The 27,384-nt window shown below is 47.1% G+C and overlaps 2 protein-coding genes and 1 long non-coding RNA gene across 5 annotated transcripts; 1 reads left to right on the plus strand and 2 right to left on the minus strand.

Moving 5' to 3' along the window:
• Window positions 1-297: 297 nt before the first annotated feature.
• Window positions 298-10,997, minus strand: TSACC (TSSK6 activating cochaperone). Of its 2 annotated transcripts, XM_036071072.2 has the most exons (4): window positions 10,936-10,997; window positions 10,214-10,270; window positions 6,575-6,697; window positions 5,280-5,561 (listed from the first exon to the last, which is right to left on the minus strand). In XM_036071072.2, exons 1-4 carry the CDS (start codon window positions 10,991-10,993, stop codon window positions 5,344-5,346), a joined length of 456 nt encoding a protein of 151 aa, XP_035926965.2. In that variant the 5' UTR covers window positions 10,994-10,997; the 3' UTR covers window positions 5,280-5,343. The 2 variants fall into 2 exon arrangements, 1 of the variants encoding a protein (XP_035926965.2); XR_013450030.1 differs by lacking the exons at window positions 5,280-5,561; window positions 6,575-6,697 and adding an exon at window positions 298-1,005 and having other exon boundaries at window positions 10,936-10,986.
• Window positions 10,998-11,230: 233 nt separating this feature from the next.
• On the plus strand, window positions 11,231-27,208 carry CCT3 (chaperonin containing TCP1 subunit 3). 2 transcript variants are annotated; one of them, XM_036069180.2, is made up of 14 exons: window positions 11,231-11,388; window positions 13,186-13,247; window positions 13,874-13,924; window positions 14,022-14,084; window positions 14,837-14,933; window positions 19,186-19,303; window positions 21,247-21,433; window positions 22,331-22,480; window positions 23,248-23,380; window positions 23,564-23,645; window positions 24,905-25,085; window positions 25,892-26,137; window positions 26,396-26,527; window positions 26,870-27,208. In XM_036069180.2, exons 1-14 carry the CDS (start codon window positions 11,358-11,360, stop codon window positions 26,972-26,974), a joined length of 1,638 nt encoding a protein of 545 aa, XP_035925073.1. In that variant the 5' UTR covers window positions 11,231-11,357; the 3' UTR covers window positions 26,975-27,208. The 2 variants fall into 2 exon arrangements, with proteins under 2 accessions (XP_035925073.1, XP_035925138.1); XM_036069245.2 differs by lacking the exon at window positions 11,231-11,388 and adding an exon at window positions 13,332-13,378.
• LOC118522405 (uncharacterized) lies at window positions 22,893-25,897 on the minus strand. The gene is made up of 2 exons (XR_004910621.2): window positions 25,590-25,897; window positions 22,893-23,407 (listed from the first exon to the last, which is right to left on the minus strand). It is a non-coding gene; the product is annotated as an uncharacterized LOC118522405 (long non-coding RNA).
• Window positions 27,209-27,384: the final 176 nt, after the last annotated feature.

The following is a 27,384-nucleotide window of genomic DNA, read 5'->3' on the forward strand; positions in this document are numbered from 1 at the left end:
CAAGTGCCTGAGTGGGGCCCCTTAAGAGAAAAGCCAGGAGGAAATGTGGGGTGCGGGGGCAGGGGGCTTGCTCAGGGGAATGGGTCATGTGGGTGTGACCACAGTTAAAGGGGCGGGGGACAGAACACCACGTGTCCCCCCGTCTTCTCTTCCTCCCAAGTGCTCCCAAGGACTCCACCACCACCACGGAACCAACCAGAACCACAGTCCATCCCGGACCAGCCGGGAAAGCTGGCTCACGTCCTACTGCTTCCCCCTGCAGGGAGTCCAGGGACTCCCTCTCCTAGGCCAGCCCCATGCTCCTTGCCAGTCTTCCCCAAACATGAGTTTGTTTTTTTTTTTTTTAAAGATTTTATTTATTTATTTGACAGAGAGAGAGGCAGCGAGAGAGGGAACACAAGCAGGGGGAGTGGGAAAGGGAGAAGCAGGCTTCCCGCCGAGCCGGGAGCCCGATGTGGGACTCGATCCCGGGACCCCAGAATCATGACCTGAGCCGAAGGCAGTTGCTTAACCAACTGAGCCACCCAGGCACCCCCCAAACATGAGTTTTAATGAACACCTCTCTTGTCTGGAAAGGGAGCAACTGAGCAGAAATGTTCTTCACATATGACCCAGGACGGAACAACTGTAGAGCAGATTTCTGCCCAGGGCCTGGTGGGGGACGTCCACTGCAGGGCGGGAACAGCCGGGATGGAGGTGGTGAGGTGGGTCCCTTCCATCTGACAGGGGCTGCTGGCTCTAGGAAGCTCCTGGCTGCAGAAGAGGGACTGGACTGGGCCGTGAACACCGGAGAATTTCGCCTCATCTAGTGCACACTTAGGACATGGGCTGCTGCTCTGGGTCCCGTCCTGCAGGCCGGCCAGCACACCAGGCCCCTGACACACAGGTGGGATGTGAAATCTGGAGCTCCTGATGCTGGTCGGCAAAGTCATAGCTGCTCAGCCTTTCGTTCATAGCTGTTTATTGAGCCACACTCTGCAAGGTCAAGCAGGCCTGGCTTTGCCCCTGGGGACACAGCAGTGAACAAATAAAGACACTGACTTTGCCCTCAAGGAGATGCTTTCCTAGTGGGGGAGACTCAGGAAACACACACAAATAGCTATTTAAGATGCCCTAAGAGGTTTGATGTAGACAAGGCTGAGCGACAGGATGGAGTGATGGAAGGGAAGGGCGTGTGAGGCCAGATTGCTGGGGAAGGCCTCGGGAGACACAGGAGATGCAAGCAGGAAGCCAGAAAGGGGCTCCTACAGACCCCTGGGCGGAGGGAACAGCAAACGCACCGCCCCTGAGGTGGAACAGCATGGAGGGCAAGGCGGCTGGTGTGGTGAGCAAGGAGGCAGTGCAGGGAGGCGTGGGCCAGACACGTATCACTCAAGGCCCTGGTAAGGAGCGTGACCTTCCTGTAAGGATAATGGGGAGCAACCGAGGAGTTAAGAGCAGAGGAATAATATGATCTGATTTACTACTTCATTTTTTTAAAAGATTTTATTTATTTATTTGACAGAGAGAGAGAGACAGCGAGAGAGGGAACACAAGCAGGGGGAGTGGGAGAGGGAGAAGCAGGCTTCCGGCCGAGCAGGGAGCCTGATGTGGGGCTCCATCTCAGGACCCTGGGATCACGACCTGAGCCAAAGGCAGACACTTAATGACTGAGCCACCCAGGCGCCCCTGATTTACTATTTTAAAGGACCTTCTGGCTGCCCAGGGGGCAGGAGTGTAGGGATAAGTGGAAGCAGGCAGCCAGTCGAGAGGCCAGCACCACAATCCAGGCAAGAGCCAGTAGTCATAGTAACATGGAGAAGACAGAAGCAGTTGGGCTCTGGGTAGATTTGGAAGCTAGAACTGACAGGGCTTACTGAAGGACTGGACATCGGTGAGAGAGAAAGGAGTCCAGATTCACGTTTTGCATGTGGATGTCCAGTTGTTCCAACACTACTGAAAAGACTATCCTTTCTCCATTGGATTACCTTTCCTCCTTTGTCAAAGAGGAGTTGTCTATATTTATGTGGGTCTATGTCTGGGCTCTCCATTGTGTTCCATTGGTCTACTTGTCTAGCCTTTCACCAATACCACACTCTCTTGACTAGTGCAGCTTTATGTGAAGTCTTGGAGTCAGGGATCATCTCCAAGGTGTTCCAACTTTGTTCTTCAACATTGTGTTGGCTATTCTGGGTCTTTTGTCTCTCCATACATACCTTACAATAAGTTTTTCAATATCAACAAAATAATTTGCTGGGATTTTGATTAAGATTACATTTAACCTATAGATAAAGTTGGGAATGGGGTGCCTGGGTGGCTCAGTAGGTTAAGTGTCCTGACTCTTGATCTTGGCTCAGGTCTTGATCTCAGTGTTGTGAGTTCAAGCCCCGCATTGGGCTCCACACCCAGCGTGGAGCCTACTTAAAAAAAAAAAAAAAGATCAAGTTGGGAAGAACTGATGTTTTATCAACATTGAGTCTTCCTATCCATGAACATAGACTATCTTTCCATTTAGCATGACTTAAACTTTTTTTTTTTTTAATTGAGGGGCACCTGGGTGGCTCAGTTGGTTAGGTGACCAACTCTTGATTTTAGCTCAGGTAATAATCTCAGGGTTGTGAGATCAAGCCCTGCATCAAGCTCTGAGCTCAGTGCAGAGTCTGCTTGAGATTCTTTCCCTCTGCCTACCCCCCCCCCCCACTGGCTTTCTCTCTCTCTCTCTCTCAAAAATAAAAATAAAGGGCACCTGGATGGCTCAGTCAGTTAAGTGTCTGACTTCAGCTTAGGACGTGATCTCATGGTCCTAGGATTGAGGCCCGTGTCAGGCTCCCCCCTTAGCAAGGAGTCTGCTTCTCCCTCTTCCTCTGCCCTTCCCCCCACTTATGCTCCCTCTCTCAAATAAATGAGCAAAATCTTTTTATTTTTTTAAAGATTTTATTTATTTATTTATTAAAAAGATTTTATTTATTTATTTGACAGAGAGAGAGACAGCGAGAGAGGGAACACAAGCAGGGGGAGTGGGAGAGGGAGAAGCAGGCTCCCCGCAGAGCAGGGAGCCCGATGCGGGGCTCGATCCCAGGATCCGGGATCATGACCTGAGCCGAAGGCAGACGCTTAACAACTAAGCCACCCAGGTGCCCCAAGATTTTATTTATTTGAGAGAGAGAGAGAGAGAGGGAGAGCACAGAGGAAGAACCAGACTCCCCACTGAGCAGGGAGCTGGATACGGGGTTCGATCCCAGGACCCTGAGATCATGTCCTGAGCCTAAGACAGATGCTTAACTGACTGAGCCACCCAGGTGCCCCAGCAAAATCTTTTTTTTAAGATTTTACTTACTTATTTGAGAGAGCACAAATGGAAGGGAGGGGCAGAGGAAGAGGGAAAAGCAGGCTCCCCGTGGAGCAGGGAGCCCGATGCGGCTAGATCCCAGGACCCTGGGATCATGACTTGAGCTGAAGGCAGACGCTTAACCGACTGAGCCACCCAGGCACCTTGGGTAGTTCTATTTTTAACTTCTTGAGGAACCTCCATACTGTTTTCCACAGTGGCTGTACCAGCTTGCATTCCCACGAACAGTGTAAGAGGGTTCCCCTTTCTCCACATCCTCCCAACACCTGTTGTTTCCTGTCTTGTTAATTTTAGCCATTTTAAGCGAAGAATTCTTTTTTTTTTTTTTAAAGATTTTATTTATTTGAGAGAGAGAATGAGATAGAGAGAGAGAGCATGAGAGGGGGGAGGGTCAGAGGGAGAAGCAGGCTCCCCGCTGAGCAGGGAGCCCGATGTGGGACTCGATCCCAGGACTCCAGGATCATGACCTGAGCCGAAGGCAGTTGCTTAACCAACCGAGCCACCCAGGCACCCATAAGCGAAGAATTCTTTATCCAGCAAGGCTGTCATTCAAAATGGGAGGAGAGATGAAGAGCTTCCAGGACAACAGAAACTGAAAGAATATGTGACTACCAAGCTAGCTCTGTAAGAAATATTAAGGGGGATCCTGTAAGCGAAGAGAGACCCCAAGAGTCACATAGACCAGAAAGAAACAGAGACAATCTCCAGAAACAGGGACTTTACAGACAATACAACGGCACTAAATTCCTTATCTTTCAATAGTTACTCTGAATGTAAATGGGCTAAATGCTCCAATCAAAAGACACAGGGTATGAGATTGGATAAAAAAAGCAGGACCCATCCATATGCTGTCTACAAGAGACTCATTTTAGACCTAAAAACACCTCCAGATTGAGAGTGAAGTCCTCTTCTTAATTATTGCTTTCTCTCCTCCTCACCTCTGCATCCCAACCCAGCTCTTTCCCCGCATTCCATAGGAAAAGAAGGCCTCTGTGGAAAGAGGACCCAGTCTCAAGAGTAACTTGCCAACACATCTGTAAGAAAGTGACGACCCAGTGTGGCTCACGTGGCTAAGCTCACCTCATGTGTCCTCTTCTCAATGACTGGAAATTTATGGCTGGACTTGACCCCTCACTAAAGCTAAACTGACTTCCCAGCAGAGAAATTTACAGATGCTGTGTCTTGGTGTGTCAAGTTCGAAGCTGGTAGTCAGTCGTTCTCTGCAGTGTAGCTCAGATTCACCCACTCTGTCCTGAGGACATTACCTGTCTTCATTTCTAAGCCCTTTATCCAGCCCATGGTAGTTTCACATCAGATTATCAATTTATGCAGGTCTCTCAAGTGCCATTCTCCCTCCACCCCAAAATGCCTGCCCATGTTGTTTCTATGACCTTACACGTGCCCTGCTGCTATTGGAAAGCTTCCAATGGCTCTCCAGTGCCTCAAATAAAATCAGAGCTTCTAGTGGCCGCCATTAGTACAATTGCCCCGGGAAAGCTACCTGGTCAGTTCTCAGCTGCTCTCCATTCTACCTCACATCCTATATCCGGGGGGGCGGAGGGGGGAAGCCTCTTCTCCTAATTTCTGATGACTTATTCTCCTACCTCAAGGTCTTTGTCCAAGCCTCTCAACTGACATGAAACCACCTTATTCCATCTATCTATGCCCCGCCCCTTCATCACGTGGCACCATAAGACCACTTCCTGCGGCCAGAGTCCAAGATGAGTCCAGCTGCCATCCCCTAGCAACCCCCCTCCCCCTCAAGGCCCCTCCAAGGACCACTACATTTTGCAATGAATTATCGGTCTTAGCTGCATTGTTAGACAGTAAATCCCCAAGATGGTCTTTACCGTGATACATATCCCCAAGTGCCTTGTCCAGTGCTTTGCACCCAACCAGCACTTACTGTGAACTTGTGAACTAACCAACCATGCGCAGAATACCTATGCCCAGGTTCCACCAAGAGTTTGCTGGGGAGAACGGAGAAAACATACACAGTAACTTTGTTCCACAATTCATTTACTGAACTGGGGCAGGTGATTTAACCACAGATTGCGGGATAAGGCTGGGAGAGAAGAGTTCTTGCTTCCCTTCCCAGGGGCCAGCTGTGTCATGGATGCTTGTAAATTTTCCAAAATAGCCATTTGTTGTTGGGCGAGCTGGGTCTGGAGCTGGAGATTGGCATACATACATTCTAGGAGTCCCAGGCATTCCTTGGGCTTGTGGTCAACTCCTGAAGGGAGAGCAAAGGAGGTGCAAAGGGGACAGGAGACTCTGTAACTGTCCTGGGGTGGGGAGGGCTCTCATCTTTCCCGCACAACTCGGCGCACGCGTACCTTTGCTCGCCTGTCGCCTACCCGGCCACCCTATTTTAACTGGAAAACCATCACTGGGATTTGATACCTTTGTCCCTTGCTAAATTTTTTTCCCATAGAATTTATGATCATACAGCCTGTTCTGTGATTACTTATTTGTTGTTGAAGTCCCCTCTCTAGAACGTAAGCTCCAGGAAGGCAGGGAGTTTTGTCTGGTTGCTCACTGTTGTATTCCCAGCACCTAGAAGCATGCCCTGGTGCCTAAGTACTCAAAACATACTTGACGAGTGAGCGCAAAGATCCGACTGAGGCCCCAGGGATGCCTCAGCCTCCTTACCTGACACAGTGTCGGATCAGCGGTGACCTGCAGCCCCTCCTATTGCCTCATTTCAACCAGTCTTGCTGCATTAGCCCAATTTTTTCTAATGTTTTCAACGACATTACATGCAGCCAGCTCCTAGGTAACTTTGGGAGTCATTTGCCTATTTTTTGTGTATTTATCGGCCTTGACTTCTTTGTTAAACTCTGAGGTCAGCACACACTGTTGTCGCGGCCGTCTAGCACCTGCTTAGGCTCCCGCCAGTATCCTCAACGCCCACTGATCTCCCCGCAGGAATGTGAATAACTGAAATGCGACAAACTGAGCTAATGCCTACCATTCCCTTCCCTAGCCACATTTTAACTAACAACACTAGCAAACAATAAAATTTTCCTTTCAGTCGCCTAGCCTAGTAAAAGTGCTAATAAGGAAACCAACACAAATTGGTAGAATTGGGAAGAAAATGAAATCAGTAGACCTGAATAATCAACAAGCTGCCGATGACCCAGAGTTGGCACCAGATCAACGGGAGAAAGCTCAGGCCTCTTCCTCCATGCAACCCCTCCCCATCCTGCATGGGGTCCATTTGGGGAACCTGCCCTGCATCCTTACCTGAGGGCAGCTTTGTGTTCTGGATGTTCAGGAAAGTGGCCGGTGGGGAACTTGCTTGAAGATTAATAAAGCTAGGGGAGGGTTTGGCTCGACAAAGAGGCACAACATTACTTTCCTCTTTGGCTGGAACAAAATCAGAGGCAACTATTCAGAGTTATTTCTAACAATTTCTAGCCTTTCTAACTAGATCTCTGCATTTGGCCTATGAACACAGGTGCCAAGGCCCTGCCCTTAGTAGCTCCAACTGAAGTTACATAAGACAAAAAAGAAACCATAGTGGGAGTAAGGGAAACCAAGCAGGGATGGGTTCAGCTCACACCTGACAAGTGCTCATGGGCGTGTGCCACATGCTTATTCCTGTGCTAGACACTCGGGCGTCACAAGACCTCGAACTCGTGGTTTCTCAGGTACTATCTCTTTGGGAGACAAATAGGGCACTGACGAAATGTGATATATATCCACCTAAGGACCTAAACGATGCGTCTGACAGTCTGGGTGAAAATGAGACCTTTATTATTACTAAGATTTATTTATTTGAGAGAGAGAATCTCAAGCAGACTCCATGCTGAGTGCGGAGCCGGATGCAGGGCTCGATCTCATGACCCTGAGATCATAAGCTGAGCCAAAATTAAGTCAGATGCTTAACCGACTGCGCCACCCAGGCACCCTGAAAATGAGGTCTTTTATCTGAGTTATCCAAAGTATGTTATTTGAACATAGAAATGGATGCTTTTGAAAAGCTGCAAGAGTTCAATATGAGTACGATAGAGAAGAGTCCAGGCAGGTAGAGGATATTTATTGGACCTTGAACACAGGGCGCTTTTGATGAGTGGAAAGATATTTCAAGTGGGAGAAAAGAGGAGCGCAGGAGAGCAGGATAAGCCATGGAAAGACCCCTCACAACAGGGAATCTGAGACTTCAGGCTTTCTCTTGAATACAATGGAAAGCCATTGAGCCTTTTAGGATTAGAAACAATGTGATAAAAACTGTATTTTGTTAATCTACAGTTATTAAAATGGGCTGGATGTGAAAGAAGTTCTTGATGAGAAAATAACCCTTGGCAAAAAGAATTAAGTTAGAAGGAAAAATGGATTTGTAGGAAGGTCATGAGTTCTACAGAAGACATACGCTACTTTTGTCTAGTGAGCAACACTTCCTCTGGACAACCACTCTCCCCAGGTTCCAGGCCACACTGGCGGGACCACACCAGGCCCCGCTCCCCAGGAGGAAGGGGCGTGTGAGACAACACAGGCCAGCAACAGTATCTCAGCCTCCTTGGCAACTGTGAGTGATCCAAGGGGTAAGCACAACGGGCAAGGTGGGAATCCATATATGGATTCTGTTGTCAAAGCAGCTTGCTTTCTTCTGATCTGCTATGCTGGGAAAATGTAAAGTTGGGGCAGATGAAAGCTACTGAATTTGGCCAGCATGCTGTAAGGAGCGGATACAAGCAAGAGGGTACAGACAAGAGCATAGGAGAGAGATGGACTGACAGACAGCTTTAGGCACTGTGTCCCCCAGTACAGTCCCTGAGGCCCCAGCTCTTGCAGGCCTTCTTCCTGGCCTGTGACCATCTCAGCCTCCCTCCCAACTGCACAAGCCTCTGAATTTCCTTGTTTACTCAGGGGAGTCTGAGTTGGGGCCCCATTAGATTAACATAAATCGTATTTTGGACATACTAATGAGTGGAGACTAGGCAGTCCAGGTAGAAATACCTACAAAAACAGGCAGAGGTGGCACTGAGCTCAGGTGAAAGGTCAAACTGCCAGGCCAGCCACAAAGAGGGGATAAAGAAACGGCAAAAACAAATCAGCTCTCCTACAAATCAGTAAAAAACTGAGAGAGAAAATGGGACCTTGGGGAGCTCGTCCTCAGGAGTTTGGAAGATGAGAAGGAAGCAGCAAAGTGTACAGAGAAGCGATGGACGGAGAGGCAAAGTGGCTGGGCCTCTGAAGGAGCCTGCAAGTCACTGCCAGGCCAAGGTCAAGGACAGAAGAACTGAATCCACTCATTCTAGGAGACAGCTAAGTGCCCGTGAGCATCCACCCATGACGATGCCACAGCAAGCCAACACATGTGGTGGCGGCTCTCACGGAACTGAGAGTCCTGAGGTGCAGACCATCACTAAGTGATCGAGCATGCACGTTACTCCACTCCAGAAGTGCGAGAGAGCACCCAACCTAGAACACATCTGTGCAGCTGGGGACTGTGCTCCCCGGAAGCGATCCTGTCTCTGCTGGGATTTGGAGGATGAAGGTACAGGACGGCTGTCTTCATGGAAAACAAGCCTGGGGGCAGAAGTGTGACAGGTAGGTTGTATGAAGGAAGACGTCGTATTCTTGTCCTTAATTCCAAGTGCAACAGAGGTGTGGCCCGGGGGGGGAGTCCTCACACACAGGTGCCAGGCTGAGGTGCTTTCTACTTGGAAACTCACTGGGCCTACGAAAATGGAAATCTGTTTTATTCCCTATTACTCCTGGTGAAGGAAATCTGTCTTGTAGGGTTTTTTTTAGGCTGGGTTTGTGGATTTTCCAAGCCCTGCTACAGGCCCTCCATCTTCTTTTCCCTTCATCTCATCTGTCATTTGATGGCTCGTGCAGAATGGTAAGGAGACAGAAGCTGAAACTGGGGTCTCAAGATTATTTTCACCACTGGAAAAATTTAACTTTAACTTCCATACAAATGCACTTCTCAACAATTCAGGCCCATCCTAGGTACAGGAGGATACGTTTTCTGCCAGGCTGTAAGGCGTGAAGGTGTGAAGGTGTGAAGAATACTTGCACACAACGCATACAGGAACCACACCTCTGACAATACAACAGAGGAGGAGGCTGGGGAGCAGCAACAGAAGCAGAACGTAGAAAATAACAGTAAAGGGTGCTTTACGCACACTATTTCTCACAATGACCCTAAGAAGTAGGTAGCTTTCTCCATATTTTATTTGAGAAAAGTTTAGTTGGGAAATTTGCTTAAGATTCCACAACTAGCCACGTGGCAGTGCTGGGGTTAAATCCGGGCCGGGGGACTCCACGGTCACGTTCTTTACCGGTCACAACATTCTGTGAAAACAGGTGGTCGATTATGTCTAAGCTGTGACCTAGTCGGCCTCTCACATGGATGGAGTCACCTACTCCCCGTGGCTGGGCTCTGGAGTCAGTCCCGCCCCAGGCATTTCCCTGCCCGCTGAGTGGGACCGCCCCCCCTCAAGCAGAGTATCTGTTTACTCTGGTCAACACTGTGTCTCCTGGAACCCCTGCACAGGAAGTCTTGTTCTAAGTAGTAAGAGGGGAAACAAAGGAAGAATAATGTATTCACTCAACATATCATTGAGCAACTATTATGTAACAGATCCAGTTCTAGACATTGGGAATACAGCAATGTTCCCATCTATTTATTTATTTTTAAAGTAAGGTTTACGCCCAACAGGGAACTTGAACTCCATGACCCTGAGATCAAGAGTCGCATGCTCTACGGACTGAGCCTGCGGAGAGCCCCAAATCCTAGAACAGCTACAAATACTTTCCAATCAACGGAGAAAACGGGAAAAAAAATACATACAGGCTAGAATGACTTTCCCAAATTCTGAGCACTTAAGGTCTGGCTTTCAGGGGAGAGGGAGCAGGGCCTCGGACACACACCTTTTCCGTTGGGAGGGCTAGCACGCTGCTCCATCGGGACACCAACAGGTGTGCTGCCTGGGGAAGAACCACAGCGTTACACGACCAAAAACCCGTGCTATTACTTTACTACTGACAACTTCTCTCCAGCACATCCGGGGCTGCGCCAATTTGGGGAGGAAGAAGTGTGAAAGAAGGTACTGTTCTGTTTCATGACCAGATATAAGGGACTGTTGAGTTGTTCGTGCTCTCATGATCCCTTCACTAGGTTGGAAAACAGACGTCTGTTACTGTTGCTTCTTCTTTTCTGGACAAAGTAGTCATTTAACTAAGCCCAAACCTTAAGAATCTCGCACTAACGGGGGTTCCCTCCACTTTGTCCTCCTACCCCACCAGCCCTTTTCCTGCCCTGCGAGGTAACTTCCACATCCTGGCTCCCCATCATCTCCAATGGGCTGGCAGTGGAGCGCAGGAGGAGGGCGCTGGGGAGCCGGCCTGGAAGCCGCGGGGGCGTGCCCCGGGTAGGAGAGCGGGCGCGGCCACCGCTCCCAGCGGCTGCGGGTCGCACCTGCGTAAGGAGGGCGAGGGGCGCGCTCGGGGAGAGAAGGGCTCTGCCACCCAGCCGGCCCCAGAGACCAAGCTCCCAAGGCGGCCCGCGCCGCTATTCCTCCCGCAGCTAAGGCTGGAAAGGGACCATCGCGGCCCCGGAGGACCCGAGACGCCGGCCAGCTCAGTGACCTCACCTGCGCTGTTACTCGAAAAGCCTCCCGCCCGGCACCCACCCTCGTAGTTGACACACATGCGCGGTGGCGCGCCGGCCAACTGCCCCAGCCTCCGCGCTTGCGCCGACCTGCGCGCCGCACGCGGCCGGGAGCGGCCGCCCTACTGCGCAAGCGCCCGCGCCCTCCCCGTTCCATCATCGCGCGCTCTCTATCTAGCTTGCCCTGCCGTTCTTGCGTAGAGGGCGGGGCTAACGAAGTCGATTGGCCGGTCTTCGTGCTGGTCAATGAGCTGGCTGCGGTGATTGGCAGCGACACGGAGGCTAGCGGGTTTAGGTGTAAGCCTTGAGGAGGCAGCGTTTTCTGGGCTTCTTTCTGGTTCTCTCTCTCCAGAAGGTTCTGCCGGTTGCCCCAGCTCTGGGTGCCCGGCTCTGCATCGCGCCGCCATGATGGGCCATCGTCCGGTGCTCGTGCTCAGTGAGTTGGGGGAAGCAGAGGCAGTGACCCCCTTTTCGCTCCTTCCGTGCACAGTTTGCCGTGTGGCCCCAGCCGGGTCCCGCCCTGGTCCGGCCGCGCAGGCTTCCCGTCGTCGTTCGTGTCGGAAAAGCCCCTTTCCCGCTCCTCTCTGTGCCCTGAGCCCGGACCCTTGCCTCCCTGCCCCTGGCCGAGCCGCTGGTCCGCGGGCGCTCGGCACTCCCCCCGCCGCCGCGCCCCTGCTCGCGTGGTTTTCGGTGCGGGGCTGGAGAATGGGACGTGGTCTGGCCTGGCCTCACCGCCGTGGCCGTGTGGCCCCGCCGGATCGCCTGGCTCGAGCGTCCCGTCCTTACTGGGGGGCTTCAAGTCTTTCCTCGTGCGGTCGGGGGGGTTGAGTGACAAGTGGGTAAGCTACCGACAAGGGGGTCTGCGCACAGCGAGTGGTAGCCGTGGTCACTTCTCGGTGACAGCCCCCCGGGTCTCCCTTCAGCGACCGCCGTGCGACGAGTCCGGCTTGGATGTAACTCATCCCGCGGTGTCCTCTGCGCTGAGATCTTTCCTACTGAGTTTTCCTAAATTTCTCTCTAAGGAGGACCACCTCCATTGTCTTCCCCTGGGGTGTTCCCCCTTTTCGAGTAACTTCTGTACCCCATCTGCAAGCTCTTGTCCCTGCCTTACCATTTTCCGTATACAAAATGCAGTAACGCGATTTTTCTCTATTTTCCCTGTACCTAGGAAATAACTGTTCTCAGAAAAAAAAAATTCACTTAACTGGGGAAAAGCCCTGTTCCTTCTGATGAGTCTGCCAGAACAGTCCATGCAGGATTTTAGTTACCGCCGCCTGAAATAGGAGTCTAAATTCTGAGGGTTGTGAGCATGTAGATTTGATGGGACTGGTTGAAAATTTTACTGATTTAAATTGTAGGGAATGTGTAATTTGGAGAGAGGAGGGAGATCGGCATTATGTGGTTTGGTTACGGCTACTGGCTTGTGTCCATTGGGAGGGCCCGGGCATGAGTGGTACATTGTGAAGCCTTTTTCCGGTCTGCGTTCATCCCCGGCACTAGTGGCTAGAACCCAGTAGACTCCCTGTTAACATACGTACTCAGCTCTGATGGTAGAGGGGTTATTGAGGCGTTCTTATTACACCCAAGCGTGGACTGAGTGTATCTTGCAAACTGAGGCACTCTGAGAGGGTATTCTCGTTGCACAGCACACTGGAGGGGCTCTGTCAGTCATTATGCTGGGACTGTCAGTATGATTGCCCCTACCCAAGTATGAAAAGAGGAACCTCCAAACTCCTTCCTTTTTCACATAAAGCAGTGATTGATGCTTTTTTTAGGTCACCAGCCCCTTGAGAATCTGATAGCTGTAGATCCTCTTCCCAGACAAGAACACAGTAGCTCCCCATTTTCTCATAATCTGCAGGAGTTCACCATTCCACTAAGGCTCATTCATGGACCTCAGGTTATGAATCCTTGCTGTAAATATGTGAATGTTTGGTTAGTGGGAAAGCGATGACCAGGGTTCCAAAGTTGAAGTGTTAGGGATTGTTTGTATGCCAGGGGTTGACGTAAAGAAGTAGCCATAAGTACATATGCTTATTTTTTTTTAACAGTTTCTTAAGGTATGTTGACATACAATAACCTACACATATTTAGAGTGTACAGTTCGATGAAGTTTGATCTTTGTTACATCCATGAAACCTGAGTGTGTTTTTACTTTCGAAGGTCAGGGAATAAATAGTTTCTATACAATGGGCGAATCCTGATCTATTGCATTTTATTTTATCTATTTTAGGCCAGAACACAAAGCGTGAATCTGGAAGAAAAGTTCAATCTGGAAACATCAATGCCGCCAAGGTAGCATATCTTTTAAGTAGTTTAAAGTTTATTAGTTTGCCTCCACCTGCCTTCCCTAGTATTTTTGTATTCGTTTGCTATTAGGCAGAAGAAAAGTTTGACTTCCCTTTGAGGACATTTCTCTGATGGTGGTAGGTAGAAGGATGCCCTCCCACAATGAGTTAGGCCTAATAGTTTTCTCGTATTTACTTGTGCATAATTCTGTTAATGTATATTTTGTAATCTATGTGTGTTTGCCTCCCATACTACACTGAATTACTTGAGGGGAAGGACTATATTCCAGTTTGTATTCCTAGTGCCCATTGTAGGTCCTGGCTGGGTATTCAGTAAATGTCTTTTGGATGAAAGAATGAAACAGCCCTGGAGCTGATTTAGCACGGTGTGGAGGCCACTATCATGGAAAGAAATACTAATACACGGACTTGCCGTTATCTGAGTTACGGGGACCTGAAGCTCTGGAAGCCGTGTTCCCTCTTTTCCTGTGAAAGACTGTTTATACGTCCACCCTGAAATCATTACAGCAGCATCTGGACACGTGGTGTCCTGTACCTAACATGTCTTCTAACGCACACGTTCACACAGTCTTCTGGTTGGTGGTTACATGTCTTATATCTCATTTCTGATAGACCATTGCAGATATCATCCGCACATGTTTGGGACCCAAGTCCATGATGAAGGTAGGCCGATCTCTTACTGAACTGTTTGACTAAAGATTTTCCCTTTCTGTTATCTGGAACATGTGTAACTTAGGTATAACTTTTACTTCTGTCCTAGATGCTTTTGGACCCAATGGGAGGCATTGTGATGACCAATGATGGCAACGCCATTCTTCGAGAGGTATGACTTTTCATTTTGCTTTCTAATAATTTTATAAAGGACCCGTAAAGTTACATACGTGATTGTTAGTTCCTTAGGACTGCTGTGGCTTTAAACAATAGAAATTTATTCTCTCAGAGCGTGGAGGCTAGAAGTCCAAAATCAAGGTGTCAGCAGGGTCCTGCTCCTTCTGAAGGCTCTTGGAAAGAATCTTTGTTGCTTCTAGCATCCGGTGGTTGACCACAATCCTTGACATTCCTTGGCTTGTGGACTCAGTCTCCTTCTCAGTTGTTATATGCCATTCTCCTGCTGTGTCTCTTAGTATAGGGGCAACAGTGGTTGGATGTAGGGCCTATCATAATATCTTGTATGATCTAATTTGCAGATCTTGATTACATCTGCAAAGACCCTGTTTCAGAAACATTCACATTCACAGTTTCCAGAGGGCAGGACTTCAGCTGTCCTTCTGGAAAATATAATTCAACCAGTGGGTGGGTCTCCTAGTAAATAAGCTATAAAAGAGTACTGTTCTGTCTTCAAGAAACTTTAATAGTTAAGTTGGCATCTGCATTTTCCTCTAAAAAGAGGGGGACTTGGAAAGAGGATTCACTTAGATATTTTGAGGACCACTGAAAATCTTTCAAGCTGTGGTAAAACAACGGATAAGGGAGGGAATATGGAAGTAAGAAGCTCGAGAGTCAGGACCGAGGAGAGTGGGTTCCAAAGGCTTTGAGTAGTGCTGATTCCATGGCAATCTGCATTTTCCTTTTCAGATTCAAGTCCAGCATCCAGCAGCCAAATCCATGATTGAAATTAGCCGGACGCAGGATGAAGAGGTTGGAGACGGGACCACATCAGTAATTATTCTTGGTAAGAGGAGGACAGCAGTGCTAATAAGGGAAAGTGGATTGAAACATGAAGATTTTTGTTAGAAATAGCATCTCTGTCCTATTTTAAGGAAATTGTTACCAATCCACTAATTACAAATATTTAAAATAATTTATTGCTAATTTTCTGTGTATTTTTTCCAAGTGAGCATGAAACATTCGTCATGGTGTAGGATGAACTAAAAATCTGGTTGAACAAAATACAGTGGGTTCTTGTCATTCACAGTAAGTTACATTCTAGAAAGTCACCACAAACACTGAATTAGCATACACTAAACCATTTCTACTGGGGGAAATAGGGGTTAGGCTCCAGTGAGTTTCTTCACATACTCTTTAACTGATAAACATGTATCTTGTTTTATTTATTTACGGGAGGTGGGGGAGCGGGGGCAGAGGGAGAGAAACCCAAGCGGAGTTCCCTGTGGAGCCTGGAGCCTGATACAGGGCTCCATCCTACGACCCTGAGATCATGACAGAGCTGAAATCAAGAATCAGGCACCCCTATACCTTATTTTATGTGAGTTTTGTTTTATTTATTTTTAATTTTTTTTTTAAGATTTTATTTATTAGAGAGAGAGAGAGAGAGCGCACTAGCAGGGAGGAGAGGGAGAAGCAGGCTCCCCGCTGAGCAGGGAACCTGGCGTGGGGCTCGATCCAAGGACCCTGGAATCGACCTGAGCTGAAGGCAGATGCTTAACCGCCTGAGCCAACCAGGTGCCCCTATTTTTTTTTTTTTTTAAGTAATCTCTACTCCCGGGACACCTGGGTGGCTCAGTTGGTTAAGCGTCTGCCTTCGACTCAAGTTATGATCTCAGGGTCCTGGGATCGAATTCCGAGTGAGGCTCCTTGCTCAGCAGGGAGCCTGCTTCTCCCTCTGCCTGCCGCTCTGTTTGTGCTCTCGCATGCACTCTCTCTTTCTGTCTCTGACAAATAAATAGAATTTTTTAAAAAAAATAAGTAAGTAAAAATAAAATCTCTATTCCCATCGTGGGGCTCGAATTCACAACCCTAAGATCAAGAGTTACATGCTCTTCCGACTGAGCCAGCCAGGCGCCCCTTTTCTGTTTGTTTGTTTTTTTGTTTTTGTGTGTGTGTGTGTGTGTGTGTTTTTTTAAGATGTTATTTATTTATTAGAGTGAGAGAGCACAAGCAGGGAGGGTGGGTGGCAGGCAGAGGGGGAAGCACGATCCCCGCCAAATGGGGAGCCCGATGCGGGGCTTGATCCCAGGACCCTGGGATCATGACCTGAGCCAAAGGCAGATGCTCAACCATCTGAGCCACCCAGGCGCCCCTTCTGTTTGTTTTAAAGACACCTTATGGGAGCTCCTGGCTGGCTCAGTCATTTAAGCATCGGACTCTTGGTTTCGGCTCAGGTCATGATCTCATGGGTCTTGAGATCAAGCCCTGGTCAAGCTCCATGCTGAGTAGGGAGTCTGCTTGAGATTCTCTCTCTCCTTCTCCCTCTGCCCCTCCCCCCCCACTTGCACACGTGCATGCACATGCTCTCTTTCTCTCAAATAAATAAATTTTTAAATAAAAATAAAGACACATCATGTAATGTATGCTGCTGACTCATTGACATTGAACTCAACGGCCGGTAGCACTGTAATTCATGTCTGAAAGAAGCTTGTATAATGTGTTGTTTTCTCTGTAAGGCACATCACAGCCTTCTTGCACTTAGGAAAGCTGGACTGTACTTTAGTGCTACACTTGGGGGCCAGTTTTTTTTTTTTTTTAAGATTTTATTTATTTATTTGAGAGAGAGAGAGCTCATAAGAGGGGGGAGGGTCAGAGGGAGAAGCAGACTCCCTGTTGAGCAGGGAGCCCGATGTGGGACTCGATCCCGGGACTCCAGGATCATGACCTGAGCCGAAGGCAGTCGCTTAACCAACTGAGCCACCCAGGCGCCCTTGGGGGCCAGTTTAAACAGTGAAATCAACAAAATGCACAAAAGTGTGAAACTATACCACAAAGTATGAGAGCTGAAACAAGGCAGAACATTGCATTGGGTGACTCAAGTTTTCCATCTCTGCACCTTTGTGTGAATGACCATGAAGATGCCCCAAATGCTGATTTGGGGTTCACAAATAACATTTTAGCCAGTAGTTAAGTTGACAGATAAATCTTGACAGTGAGTCTTGACCATATAAGTTTTAATAACTGATCTTCACATTTTCTATAGGATCATAAAGGATCACTTTTGAAAATTTGACATTACCTTTATTTCTCTACATGTTTTAAGTCAGTGGAGAAATGTTTATAATCAAGGCATTTGTTTTTTAAAATCTGATTGCAGTAACACATTGTTAAGGAAATGAACTATTTTAAGGGATGCCAATTTATAATGTTGGTCCACATGCCTAAAAGTAGAGTCCATACAACAAAATTATTATATGAACTTTTAAAGTGACATGTTTAGTTATTTTTAGAATGCGTTGTGTCAGAGATGTACTGCAGTCACCACCAACTAAGCACTTAGTTATTTTATTTTTTGAGAGAGCCAGGCGTGGGGGGATGGAGCGAAGGGAGAGGGAGAATTTCAAGCAGACTCCCCATTGAGCCCGGAGCAGGACCCAGGGCTCCATCCTGTGGCCCTGAGATCATGACCTGAGTTGAAACCAAGAGTCAGACGCTTAACTGAGTCACCCAGGTGCCACTAAGCACTTCTTTAGACCCAGTTCTTTTGAGGAGTGAAAATTGGGTATGACTAGTTCTGTGCCTTGAAGAAAAACTTGGGGGATGAAAGGGAGGACAGACTTTATATGCTTTCTTACCATTTTTTGGTTGAAGATGAACAGTAGTCATCAGAATTTTCTAGCTAATAATCTTAGTTAAATCTCCTGGAGAGATTAGGTGGGTTAAGTATCCACGAGTCTAGGTAGCTCTGAAAAAGAAAACACTGCCATTCCTAGAGCCATTTTTCTTCTAAGTTATCCTGACTGTTCTCTAGCAGGGCATACGTATCCTTTTCTAAGTGAAGTTACTCCAGCATCTTTTAAAATGCTTGATTATCTTTGGAGGCACCTGGGTGGCTCAGTCAGTTCATCGTCTGACTCTTGGTTATGACTCAGGTCATGATCTCAGGGTTGTGGGATCGAGCCCCACGTCGGGCTGCACACTCAGTGCAGAGTCTGCTTGTCCCCTCCTCCCTTCTGCCTCTCCTGCCGTGCGTGCACGCACTCTCTCGCTCTCTAAAAATGAATAAACAAGATCTTTGAAAAATAAATAAATGCCTGATTATCTTTTAAAATGCATGATGGGGGACGCCTGGGTGGCTCAGTCGGTTAAGCATCTGCCTTCGGCTCAGGTCATGATCCCAGGGTCCTGGGATCGAGTCCCACATCGGGCTCCTTGCTGAGCAAGGAGCCTGCTTCTCCCTCTGCCTGCCTCTGTCTCTCTCTCTCTGATAAATAAATAAAATCTTAAAAAAAATAAAAAATAAAAAAAATAAAATAAAATGCATGATGGTCACTTAGGAATTGGTGTGAAGTTTTGAATTCAAACATTTGAGCACATGCCAAAGAATACACTTGTGAACCTTGACACATTTGTGTACGTTTTGAAAATCAGTGTTAGTGGACAGGTAGTACGAGCAATTTGTGCAAAGGCTTTTTTTTTTTAAACCGAAAGTACTTTTGTCTCTTAAAACTTTTTTTTTTTAAAGAAACAGGCTTGTGTGTATGTGTGTATCTATGTATGTATTAATTTGTGTGTGTATTAGAAAGTAAAGACAAATTTTTTTAGTACAGGAACATTTCACAAATGATCTCTCAATCAGAGAGTAAATTTTGTAAATTTTTGTGGGTATGCTTCCAGGTGTAAGGTTTTATGTGTGTTTTGTTTTGTTTCACTGCATCCTAGGTGTTGAGATAATCATAAACAAGTCCGTTTTTCTATATGCATTTTTCCTTCTAGAGTCTTTGAAAAATAAAAATGTCTCTTTTTGTTTAGAAAACTGGTGACAAACACTGATCTTGAAAGATCAGAGATGAAAACTGTACGTTCAGTCTTTGATCACTTAAGATATATCTGATAAGGATATTTTCTTTATGAATTGCCTTGTATAAAGTGTAAAATTTGGATTACAAAAATTGGATTAACAGATAATTGGCATAGTTTTTGGGACAATCTATTTTAGGAAAAAAGTTAAGGTATTTTTAGAAGCTTCATGAAGTTGCCTTGAAATCCCGGCACTTTAAAAAAAAAAACATTATGGCATGTGTATCTTTTTTCAGCGGGGGAGATGCTGTCCGTGGCTGAGCACTTTCTGGAGCAGCAGATGCACCCGACAGTGGTGATCAGTGCTTACCGCAAGGCTTTGGATGATATGATTAGCACCCTTAAGAAAATCAGGTATTGAGGAGATCAGAAACGTACCATCAGCTAAGGGGGGCCTGGAAGACTCCTGTGTTCTGAGCTGGTGCAGGAAGACCAAGCACATCACCAGGAGTTTATACTCTGATGTCCTGTATGTGAGGAATAAAGGAGGAGAGCAGAAGGAACAGAGGATAATGACAAAGGATACAAAGTAGACAAAAGGGGCTGGGTTCAGTTCTTCAGAATATCTTTTGGTTACATGCTATTGGCTTGTTTCCCTGTTAGGTGCTGCCATGGAAAATGTGTAGCAAAATAGACCTAGCTTCTCAAAGTTTAGATTCCAGTGGGGGGAATTAGTTGAAGAGTTAGGTAACTAATTATTCAGGACTTAATACTGAAGTGTCCTGCCATCACGTATGATTATGACTGATGCAGTCAATTCTCTAATAAAATGCTGTGGAGGGTGGTAGCCGGCAGTTTTCCATTAAAGTCAAGAGGAGGGGCGCCTGGGTGGCTCAGTCGTTAAGCGTCTGCCTTCAGCTCAGGTCATGATCCCGGGCCCTGGGATCGAGCCCCGCATCGGGCTCCCTGCTCGGTGGGCAGCCTGCTTCTCCCTCTCCCACTCCCCCTGCTTGCATTCCCTCTCTCACTGCGTATCTCTCTGTCAAATATATAAATAAAATCTTTAAAAAAAAAAAAACTCAAGAGGAGTGGGACTGAAAATGCTGTTTGAATCCCATCTGGGAACCAGAGAACTTGCTGTTTGCTGAGTATTAATAGGGTAGTGATAGGAGTGTGGAAAGGCAGGACTTCTGACGTCAGAGGATGTTAGGTCATGACAGAATACAGAATGTCTTTGATTTAAAAATGTTGTTTAAAAATTAAAACCTATAATGTTCTACTCTGATGTGGTTGGGTCTTTGGGTACATAAGTCTCAAGTAACTTGGTGAGCTCTGTATTGTGTGCCTGTTAAGAAACAGCAAATGATAAAGTCTATCCAGCACTCTTAGGGAATGTGGTGTTTGCCTGAAATTATTTTTATGAAATAAGCTGTATAAGAATGTAGAGCTGACCAAAGGATTTCTTGAGTTTGTGGAGCTGAATTGATAGGAAGTTTTTCTTACCAAACAGTAATTGTCTAAATATCTCAGATGATACTCGTAGAACTGTTGCTTCTTTTCTAAAATCCATAATTCAACAACTATGTAATGATAGCATATTATGTGCCTTACACTGTTACATGAAAATTTGGACAAGATAGTGTCCAAGGTCTTGTACAGCTTCATTTTTATGGTTGTAGTCGTATCACATACAAATGTATGCTGTTGTTAGGAAAGACTAAACACATAACAGCACCATGTGGTACACCATGTAATAAGGTGCTGGATAGAATAGAATCAGGTGTTCAAGGATAGTACAGACTGATTATCAGGATGAGCTTTCAGAATTTGCTAGCTATGGGATAAGGTATCAAAGACAAAATGTGTTTTGACCCAAGTTATAAAAGTTGAATTTATTTGGACGCCTGGGTGGCTCAGTCGGTGAAGTGTCTGCCTTCAGCTCAGGTCCTGATCCCAGGGTTCTGGGATCGAGTCCTGCATCGGGCTCCCTGCTCAGTGGGGAACCTGCTTCTCCCTCTGCCTGCTGCTCCCCCTGCTTGTGCTCTCTCTCTCTCTGTCAAATAAATAAAATCTTAAAAAAAAAAAAAAAAGTTGAGTTTATTTGGTTGAAGCAGAAGGTAAAGAACACATTATTTTTCTGTAAACTCTTAAGTTTGGAGGGTTGTCAGGCATGAAAACAGATTACTCAGGGATTCGAGACACTTTCCAGGGATGGGTTAGTTGTAATCTTGTTGAAAGGCAAAGGGGGATGGACAGTTCTGCCTGTTGGCCCACTCTGGTCACCAAGCTGTGGATGAGGGACTTCCTTGAATATCCAAGGTTCTGCTGAGCATACTACCTGTTTCACCTTTCTCCAGTACCCCTGTTGATACCAGTAACCGAGATATGATGCTGAACATCATCAACAGCTCTATTACTACGAAAGCAATCGGTCGGTGGTCCTCGTTGGCTTGCAATATTGCCCTAGATGCTGTCAGAACTGTGCAGTTTGAGGAGAACGGTCGCAAGGAGATCGACATCAAGAAATACGCAAAGGTGGAAAAGGTAAGCTCTTTCAATGTGTGTTTGGAAGACAGCTTATTTCCTAGTATGAATCAGCTTACTTGTGGAGGACATAGGTGTATGTCTTTATAATTAGAACAATATTTGCTGCTTAGAAAACAAAAACCTGAAAAAAAAAGGGTACCAAGGGCGTATTCCTGAAATAGTTCTGTTACTTTCACTGCTGTTCCTACCCAAGGTTTACAGAAGCTAGAGAAAGGCTTATTGGTGTTTCCATGTTTGTGCGTTTGCATACATATCTGCCACTTGGTGAAGATATGAACAAGGGCTCCACGCTCTCGCTAGTAGGCCCCAGAAAGCACTCTCCGTCTCTACTCATTTAAGGTCGACAAGTAGCATTAGTAGCTTCTGGCCTATAGGTGGAGCCCCAAGCCTAAAAATTCTGTGGGAATCTTTTCCAGGAAGTAGGAGAGAATCTTTGTCACTGAATTTCTTAAGAGTCTCAGCTGACTTTCAGATTGGGGTTCTGGTCCATGATTGGTGTTCCTCCTAGAGGGAAAAAAATGTGATTGCAACCTTTCTTTTTTTTTTTTTTAAGATTTTATTTATTTATTTGAGAGCGAGAACGAGAGAGAGAGAGAGAGAGAGAGAGAGAGCATGTGAGGGGGGAGGGTCAGAGGGAGAGGCAGACTCCCTGCCGAGCAGGGAACCCGATGCGGGACTCGATCCCGGGACTCCAGGATCATGACCCGAGTTGAAGGCAGTCGCTTAACCAACTGAACCACCCAGGCGCCCCAACCATGTTTGTTTTTGACGTTCAAAGAAGAAAGCTATGTTAGAAACCTGAAATAGTGCTCATTTGGGAAAGCTGAGTGTCTAGGAAGGGAGTTGAGAAACTGGTTCCTCTTGGTTGTGGATGAAAGTGGGTCTTTTGCTCAGATACCTGGGGGCATCATCGAAGACTCGTGTGTCCTACGGGGAGTCATGATTAACAAAGATGTGACCCATCCACGAATGCGGCGTTATATCAAAAACCCTCGCATTGTGCTGCTGGATTCCTCTCTGGAATACAAGAAAGGAGAAAGCCAGGTAAGGTTCCTGCCCTCTTCCTTGAAGTTGGTGTAAGGATCTGACTGCTAATAGGGACAAGGGAAATAAGGTATGTTTATTACATTGTCTACTTTTGTGTCAGTTAGTGATCTTCATATATATTTCCTGCTTCTTAAAGGAACTCTTTAACATAGCTAGTATTGACTTGAGTTTACAGATGAGGGATCTAAAACTCAGAGAAGTTAGGTAAATTGAGGAACACAACCATATTGACCAAATCAGGATTTGAACCCAGCACTGTTGGCTTCAGTTCCACACTACCGTGCCACCTCTCCTAACGCATGAGTAGGAAGTAATTCAGCTGGGAAATGCCAAAGAATTTCCAGAGGAAGGAGGTTCACCAGGCTCTGTTGCCTGTGCATAGAATAACTGAAGCTTGTTAACACAGGGATTGGGAACAAGATGTAGTTTATTGGTGGGAGGAATTAAGACCCAGAATTACTATGCACACTGACAGGCCGGAGGTAACATTGCACTGAGGGTCAGGGACCTTAGGCCACAGTATCCACGGATTGCCTTTGACTTTGAATTCCACTTAATGCGTAATTAAATGAAAGCCTTAAGCTGGAGTGCTGGAGCTAAACTAGCTTACAGAGGGGCGGGCTCCTGGCTTCAGGCCTCTAATGGACACCTTCTGGGGTGCATGAGAGGACTGGGTAGAGGAGCCTGATACTCAGGATGATCCTGAAGAGCTTCACTTGTCCAAGATTTTTGTTAAGTCCATGACTTTCTTCTCCACCACACAGACTGACATTGAGATCACAAGAGAGGAAGACTTCACGCGAATCCTCCAAATGGAAGAAGAGTACATCCAGCAGCTCTGTGAGGACATTATCCAACTGAAGCCCGATGTGGTCATCACAGAAAAGGGCATCTCAGGTAGGACTCTCTTCGCTTTCCATCCTCCTGTTGAGGTAGAAGAGGGTGGGTTGACCTCCCCTCCCCCACTGGCATAGACAGCATAGTAAACGTGTGATGGTTTAGGGTACATTGAGGATGGAACCAGTTCAGAACCCAGGAGTTCTGGCTTCCAGTTTGACACCTCTGCTCTTGGGTTTACAGATTTAGCTCAGCACTACCTCATGCGGGCCAATATCACAGCAATCCGCAGAGTCCGGAAGACAGACAATAATCGCATTGCTAGGTGAGTAGGCCACGTAAAAGTAAGATTCTTCCTTCCCATGTGTTTCCCTTTTGGAGCTTTATAATGCAGTTACCATTTCCTGAAAAGGTTTAATATAGGACCCAGTCCGTCCAGTCAGGTACAGGTGGGAATAACTTGGGTTTAGCTGTGTGCCCTCTTCAGAAATTCTCCAGTCCAACAGTTATGTGCTGCAGGAGTCATTTTATACTGCTGCTAACGAGTAGTGCTCAGCTCATGCTTAGACGTGTGCGGTCCCTGTCTCAGGGCTCTCACAGCCTGTGGCACAGCCACTGGCCTCCCTGTGGGTCTCCAGCTGCTGTCAGTGCGACTTAAGATTGCACTGACCTTAGACGAACCCTGAGAGACGATGGACTCTGAGAAACAAACTGAGGGTTCTAGAGGGGAGGGGGTGGGGGGGGTTAGCCTGGTGATGGGTATTGAGGAGGGCACGTTCTGCGTGGAGCACTGGGTGTCACACGAACAATGAATCATGGAACACTGCATCGAAAACTAATGATATGATGTCTGGTGATTAACATAATTTAAAAAAAAAGCTTTTTATCTTGAAAAAAAAAGATTGCACTCATCTTTTCTGCACTGATTCTGTGTTCACATACCATTCATTTTTAATACTAATTTTTATTTTAAAAAGATAAGTCTATCCCAGTATCACATATCAGATCCAAGTCAAGTTTTATACTTCTCCTAGCTCTGAAATGGCTCTGAGCATACATGGGTACAAATAGTTGACTGCATGCCCATGAGTGGGGAAAAAGTGACAAGTTAGTTTTGTGTTCGATGAAATTGAGTCAGACATACGCTAATGTACTTACTTTCCTTCTTGCTTGACTTTTCATTGTCTTTAGTATAGTTCTTTCACTGGCCTTGGGCTCTAATTGGGCAGTGCAGGACAAATTCTATCTAGAAAGGACCATTATGTGGTACGTACACATTAGATATGCCTGAGAACGCATTTGTCCAGCGTTTAGTATCCACAAAATATACTTGAATTAAACTGTACTTGGTTATAGTAGTTGCTGTAGGTATATACACGTGCATTTATAAAGCTCTCTTAGTCTAAGGAAACTTCACCTATATATATTTGAGAATCTAATTCTCCAGGCAGCCAGGACTTCCCAAGTTATGTAGCAGTGTTTTCCAGCAATCCACTTTTGGACTTATCCCCAGCCACAGACCCTAGGGACTAGGAAGATGAGTAAAACTACCTGAAATCACCTGCCCCCCAATCTAATCAATAGAGCCTGTGGGGCCCGGATAGTCAGCCGGCCGGAAGAGCTGAGAGAAGATGATGTTGGGACAGGAGCAGGGGTGTTGGAAATCAAGAAAATTGGAGATGAGTACTTTACATTCATCACTGATTGCAAAGAGCCCAAGGCCTGTACCGTTCTCCTCCGCGGGGCCAGCAAAGAGGTTCTCTCGGTGAGTCTGCCTCAGAAGTGTGACTGTGCACTAGGTCGTTCCATTTCTCGAGAGAGTCCCAGAGACCTAAAATCCTCCTGTTGCCCATTCATAGCTATTTAATTTTTGATATGTGGCCACAAATAATCTTTTTTTTTTTTTAAGGTTAAAAACCATTTTTTAGGGGCATCTGGTTGGCTCAGTCGGTAAAGCATGCAGCTCTTGATCTTGAGGTCATGAGTTTGAGCCCCACCTTGGGTATAGAGATTATATACATGCGTACATAATGTAAAAAAAAAATTTCATAATTAAAAAAAATGTAAAATTTACCATCTAAACCGTTTTTTAAGTGTATAGTTCTGTACACATTCACATTCTTGGGCAGTAGATCTTCAGAACCTTGTCATCTTGCAAAACAGACATACCCATTGAACAATGACTCACCATTTCCCCGGCAACCACTGCTTCCTTATTTTTTAAGTTGATGTTACAAATACCACCTATTTCTCAGGTTAAGTAACTTACCCAAAGGTGCCCAGCAAGTACCTACACCGCGCAGCCCCCAAAGCGCCACAGTTGGGATGGGACAGCATGGGGTAGTGCTCTGTGTAGTCTGACGTCGCACCCCGGCCCCGTCGTGCACCTGCGCTTCATGTGTTTGTCCAAAGTGCAGGGCATCTGCTCTGCCCCGCAGGGGATCCAGGGACCTTTCCGATTGCCCTCCCGGATGGTTTCCCACACTTGGCAGTTAGGGAGCCGTTGAGTGCCTCTCATGTGTTCCTGAGTCATCAGGTTTCGGCTTCATACTGTCCGTTTGCTTTCCCAAGGAGGTGGAACGCAACCTCCAGGACGCCATGCAGGTCTGCCGCAATGTCCTCCTCGACCCCCAGCTGGTTCCGGGAGGCGGGGCCTCTGAAATGACCGTGGCCCACGCCTTGACAGAAAAGTCCAAGGCCATGACGGGTGTGGAACAGTGGCCATACAGGGCTGTTGCCCAGGCCTTAGAGGTCATCCCTCGTACCCTTATCCAGAACTGTGGGGCCAGCACCATTCGTCTGCTTACCTCCCTTCGGGTGAGTTCCTTCCCGAGCTTTGCTGCTGGCGGGGTGGGGAGAGCTGCTTGGCCTAGGAGGATGGTTCATGTCTGTGTATCTGGCTCTCCTGACACCTTGTGCCTGCAGGTGTCCTCCCTCTGAACACTCACCTGTTCGCTGTCATTGTCATCGCCTTTTCTCACTTCACTGTTCTTGGTTTATTACCTAACGTTCCTGCCCACTTCCTTGTTCTTGGTGTTTTTTTCCTTGAACTGTTGACGCTTCTTCCGACTATAGGCCAAGCACACCCAGGAGAACTGTGAGACGTGGGGTGTAAACGGTGAGACAGGCACCTTGGTGGACATGAAGGAACTGGGCATCTGGGAACCACTGGCCGTAAAGCTGCAGACATACAAGACGGCAGTGGAGGTGAGGCTCCTGGGACCTACGCTGTGCTGCTGATTTGCACAGAACCAGAAACCAGCGTGTTGGGCTCAGTCTTGAAAGGACGGGTGTAGAAGGCAGAGTGTTCTTGGAAGGTCTCCCAAGGAATCCATCCCCCTACTTACCTTTAGCTCATATAGAAAGCAAGGTGACTGCATAAGATGTGTCCCTTGCTGAGGGAGAGCTGAATTTTCCATGCCAGGCTCTGAAAAGGCAGATCTCAGATAAAATGCTAATAGTGTGGGAGGAGCTAGGTGTTCTGTTTTAAAGAAAACAAGTATCCCTCCATTGTCTGCTGGCCTCTTTGGGGCTATGGTTTTTCCCTAGACGGCAGTTCTTCTACTGCGGATCGATGACATCGTCTCGGGCCACAAAAAGAAGGGTGATGACCAGAGCCGGCAAGGCGGGGCTCCCGATGCCGGCCAGGAGTGAGTGGAGGGCAACGCCAGCTCAAGGCACCAAGCCGGCAGAGGCTCCCTCTTCCCTGAGCCAGACTGCCAGGGGCACTGTGGATGTCTTTGTTTGGAAGGGACCGGGTTGAGGGGCAGCCTCAGCCCCTTTCTGTCCCAGCTCAGTTTGCAAAAGGCGCTGACATGTAACTCTTCTCTATTGTAAGCTTTCCATTTAATTTAGTTTGCTTCCGATGATTAAATCTAAGTCATTTGAGACGGTGGTTATGTGTTTTGCAACCTTGGGTCATGTCTCTGCCCCCTCGCAAAGAGGGAGGAGGCAGAAGACCTTGCTGGGGAGGAAGGGCGATGGGAACGAGGTGTAAGTATCTGCCTCCCTGAAGGTATTTTTCAGACTTCCCGGTAGATGCTGGTTGGGAAGACTCTTGGAAT

This window comes from Halichoerus grypus, chromosome 7, assembly GCF_964656455.1.
Source record: "Halichoerus grypus chromosome 7, mHalGry1.hap1.1, whole genome shotgun sequence".
NCBI lineage: Eukaryota > Metazoa > Chordata > Mammalia > Carnivora > Phocidae > Halichoerus > Halichoerus grypus.

Coding starts and splice junctions, on each gene's coding strand:
- TSACC (XM_036071072.2), bottom strand. CDS start 10,993: ATGTGTGTCAACTACGAGGGTGGGTGCCGGGCGGGAGGCTTTTCGAGT. Junction 10,271..10,935: donor CTTTTCGAGTAACAGCGCAG/GTGAGGTCACTG, acceptor GTTCTTCCCCAG/GCAGCACACCTGTTGGTGTC. Junction 5,562..6,574: donor GAACACAAAGCTGCCCTCAG/GTAAGGATGCAG, acceptor CTCTCCCTTCAG/GAGTTGACCACAAGCCCAAG.
- CCT3 (XM_036069180.2), top strand. CDS start 11,358: ATGATGGGCCATCGTCCGGTGCTCGTGCTCA. Junction 11,389..13,185: donor TCGTCCGGTGCTCGTGCTCA/GTGAGTTGGGGG, acceptor TATCTATTTTAG/GCCAGAACACAAAGCGTGAA. Junction 14,934..19,185: donor CACATCAGTAATTATTCTTG/GTAAGAGGAGGA, acceptor ATCTTTTTTCAG/CGGGGGAGATGCTGTCCGTG.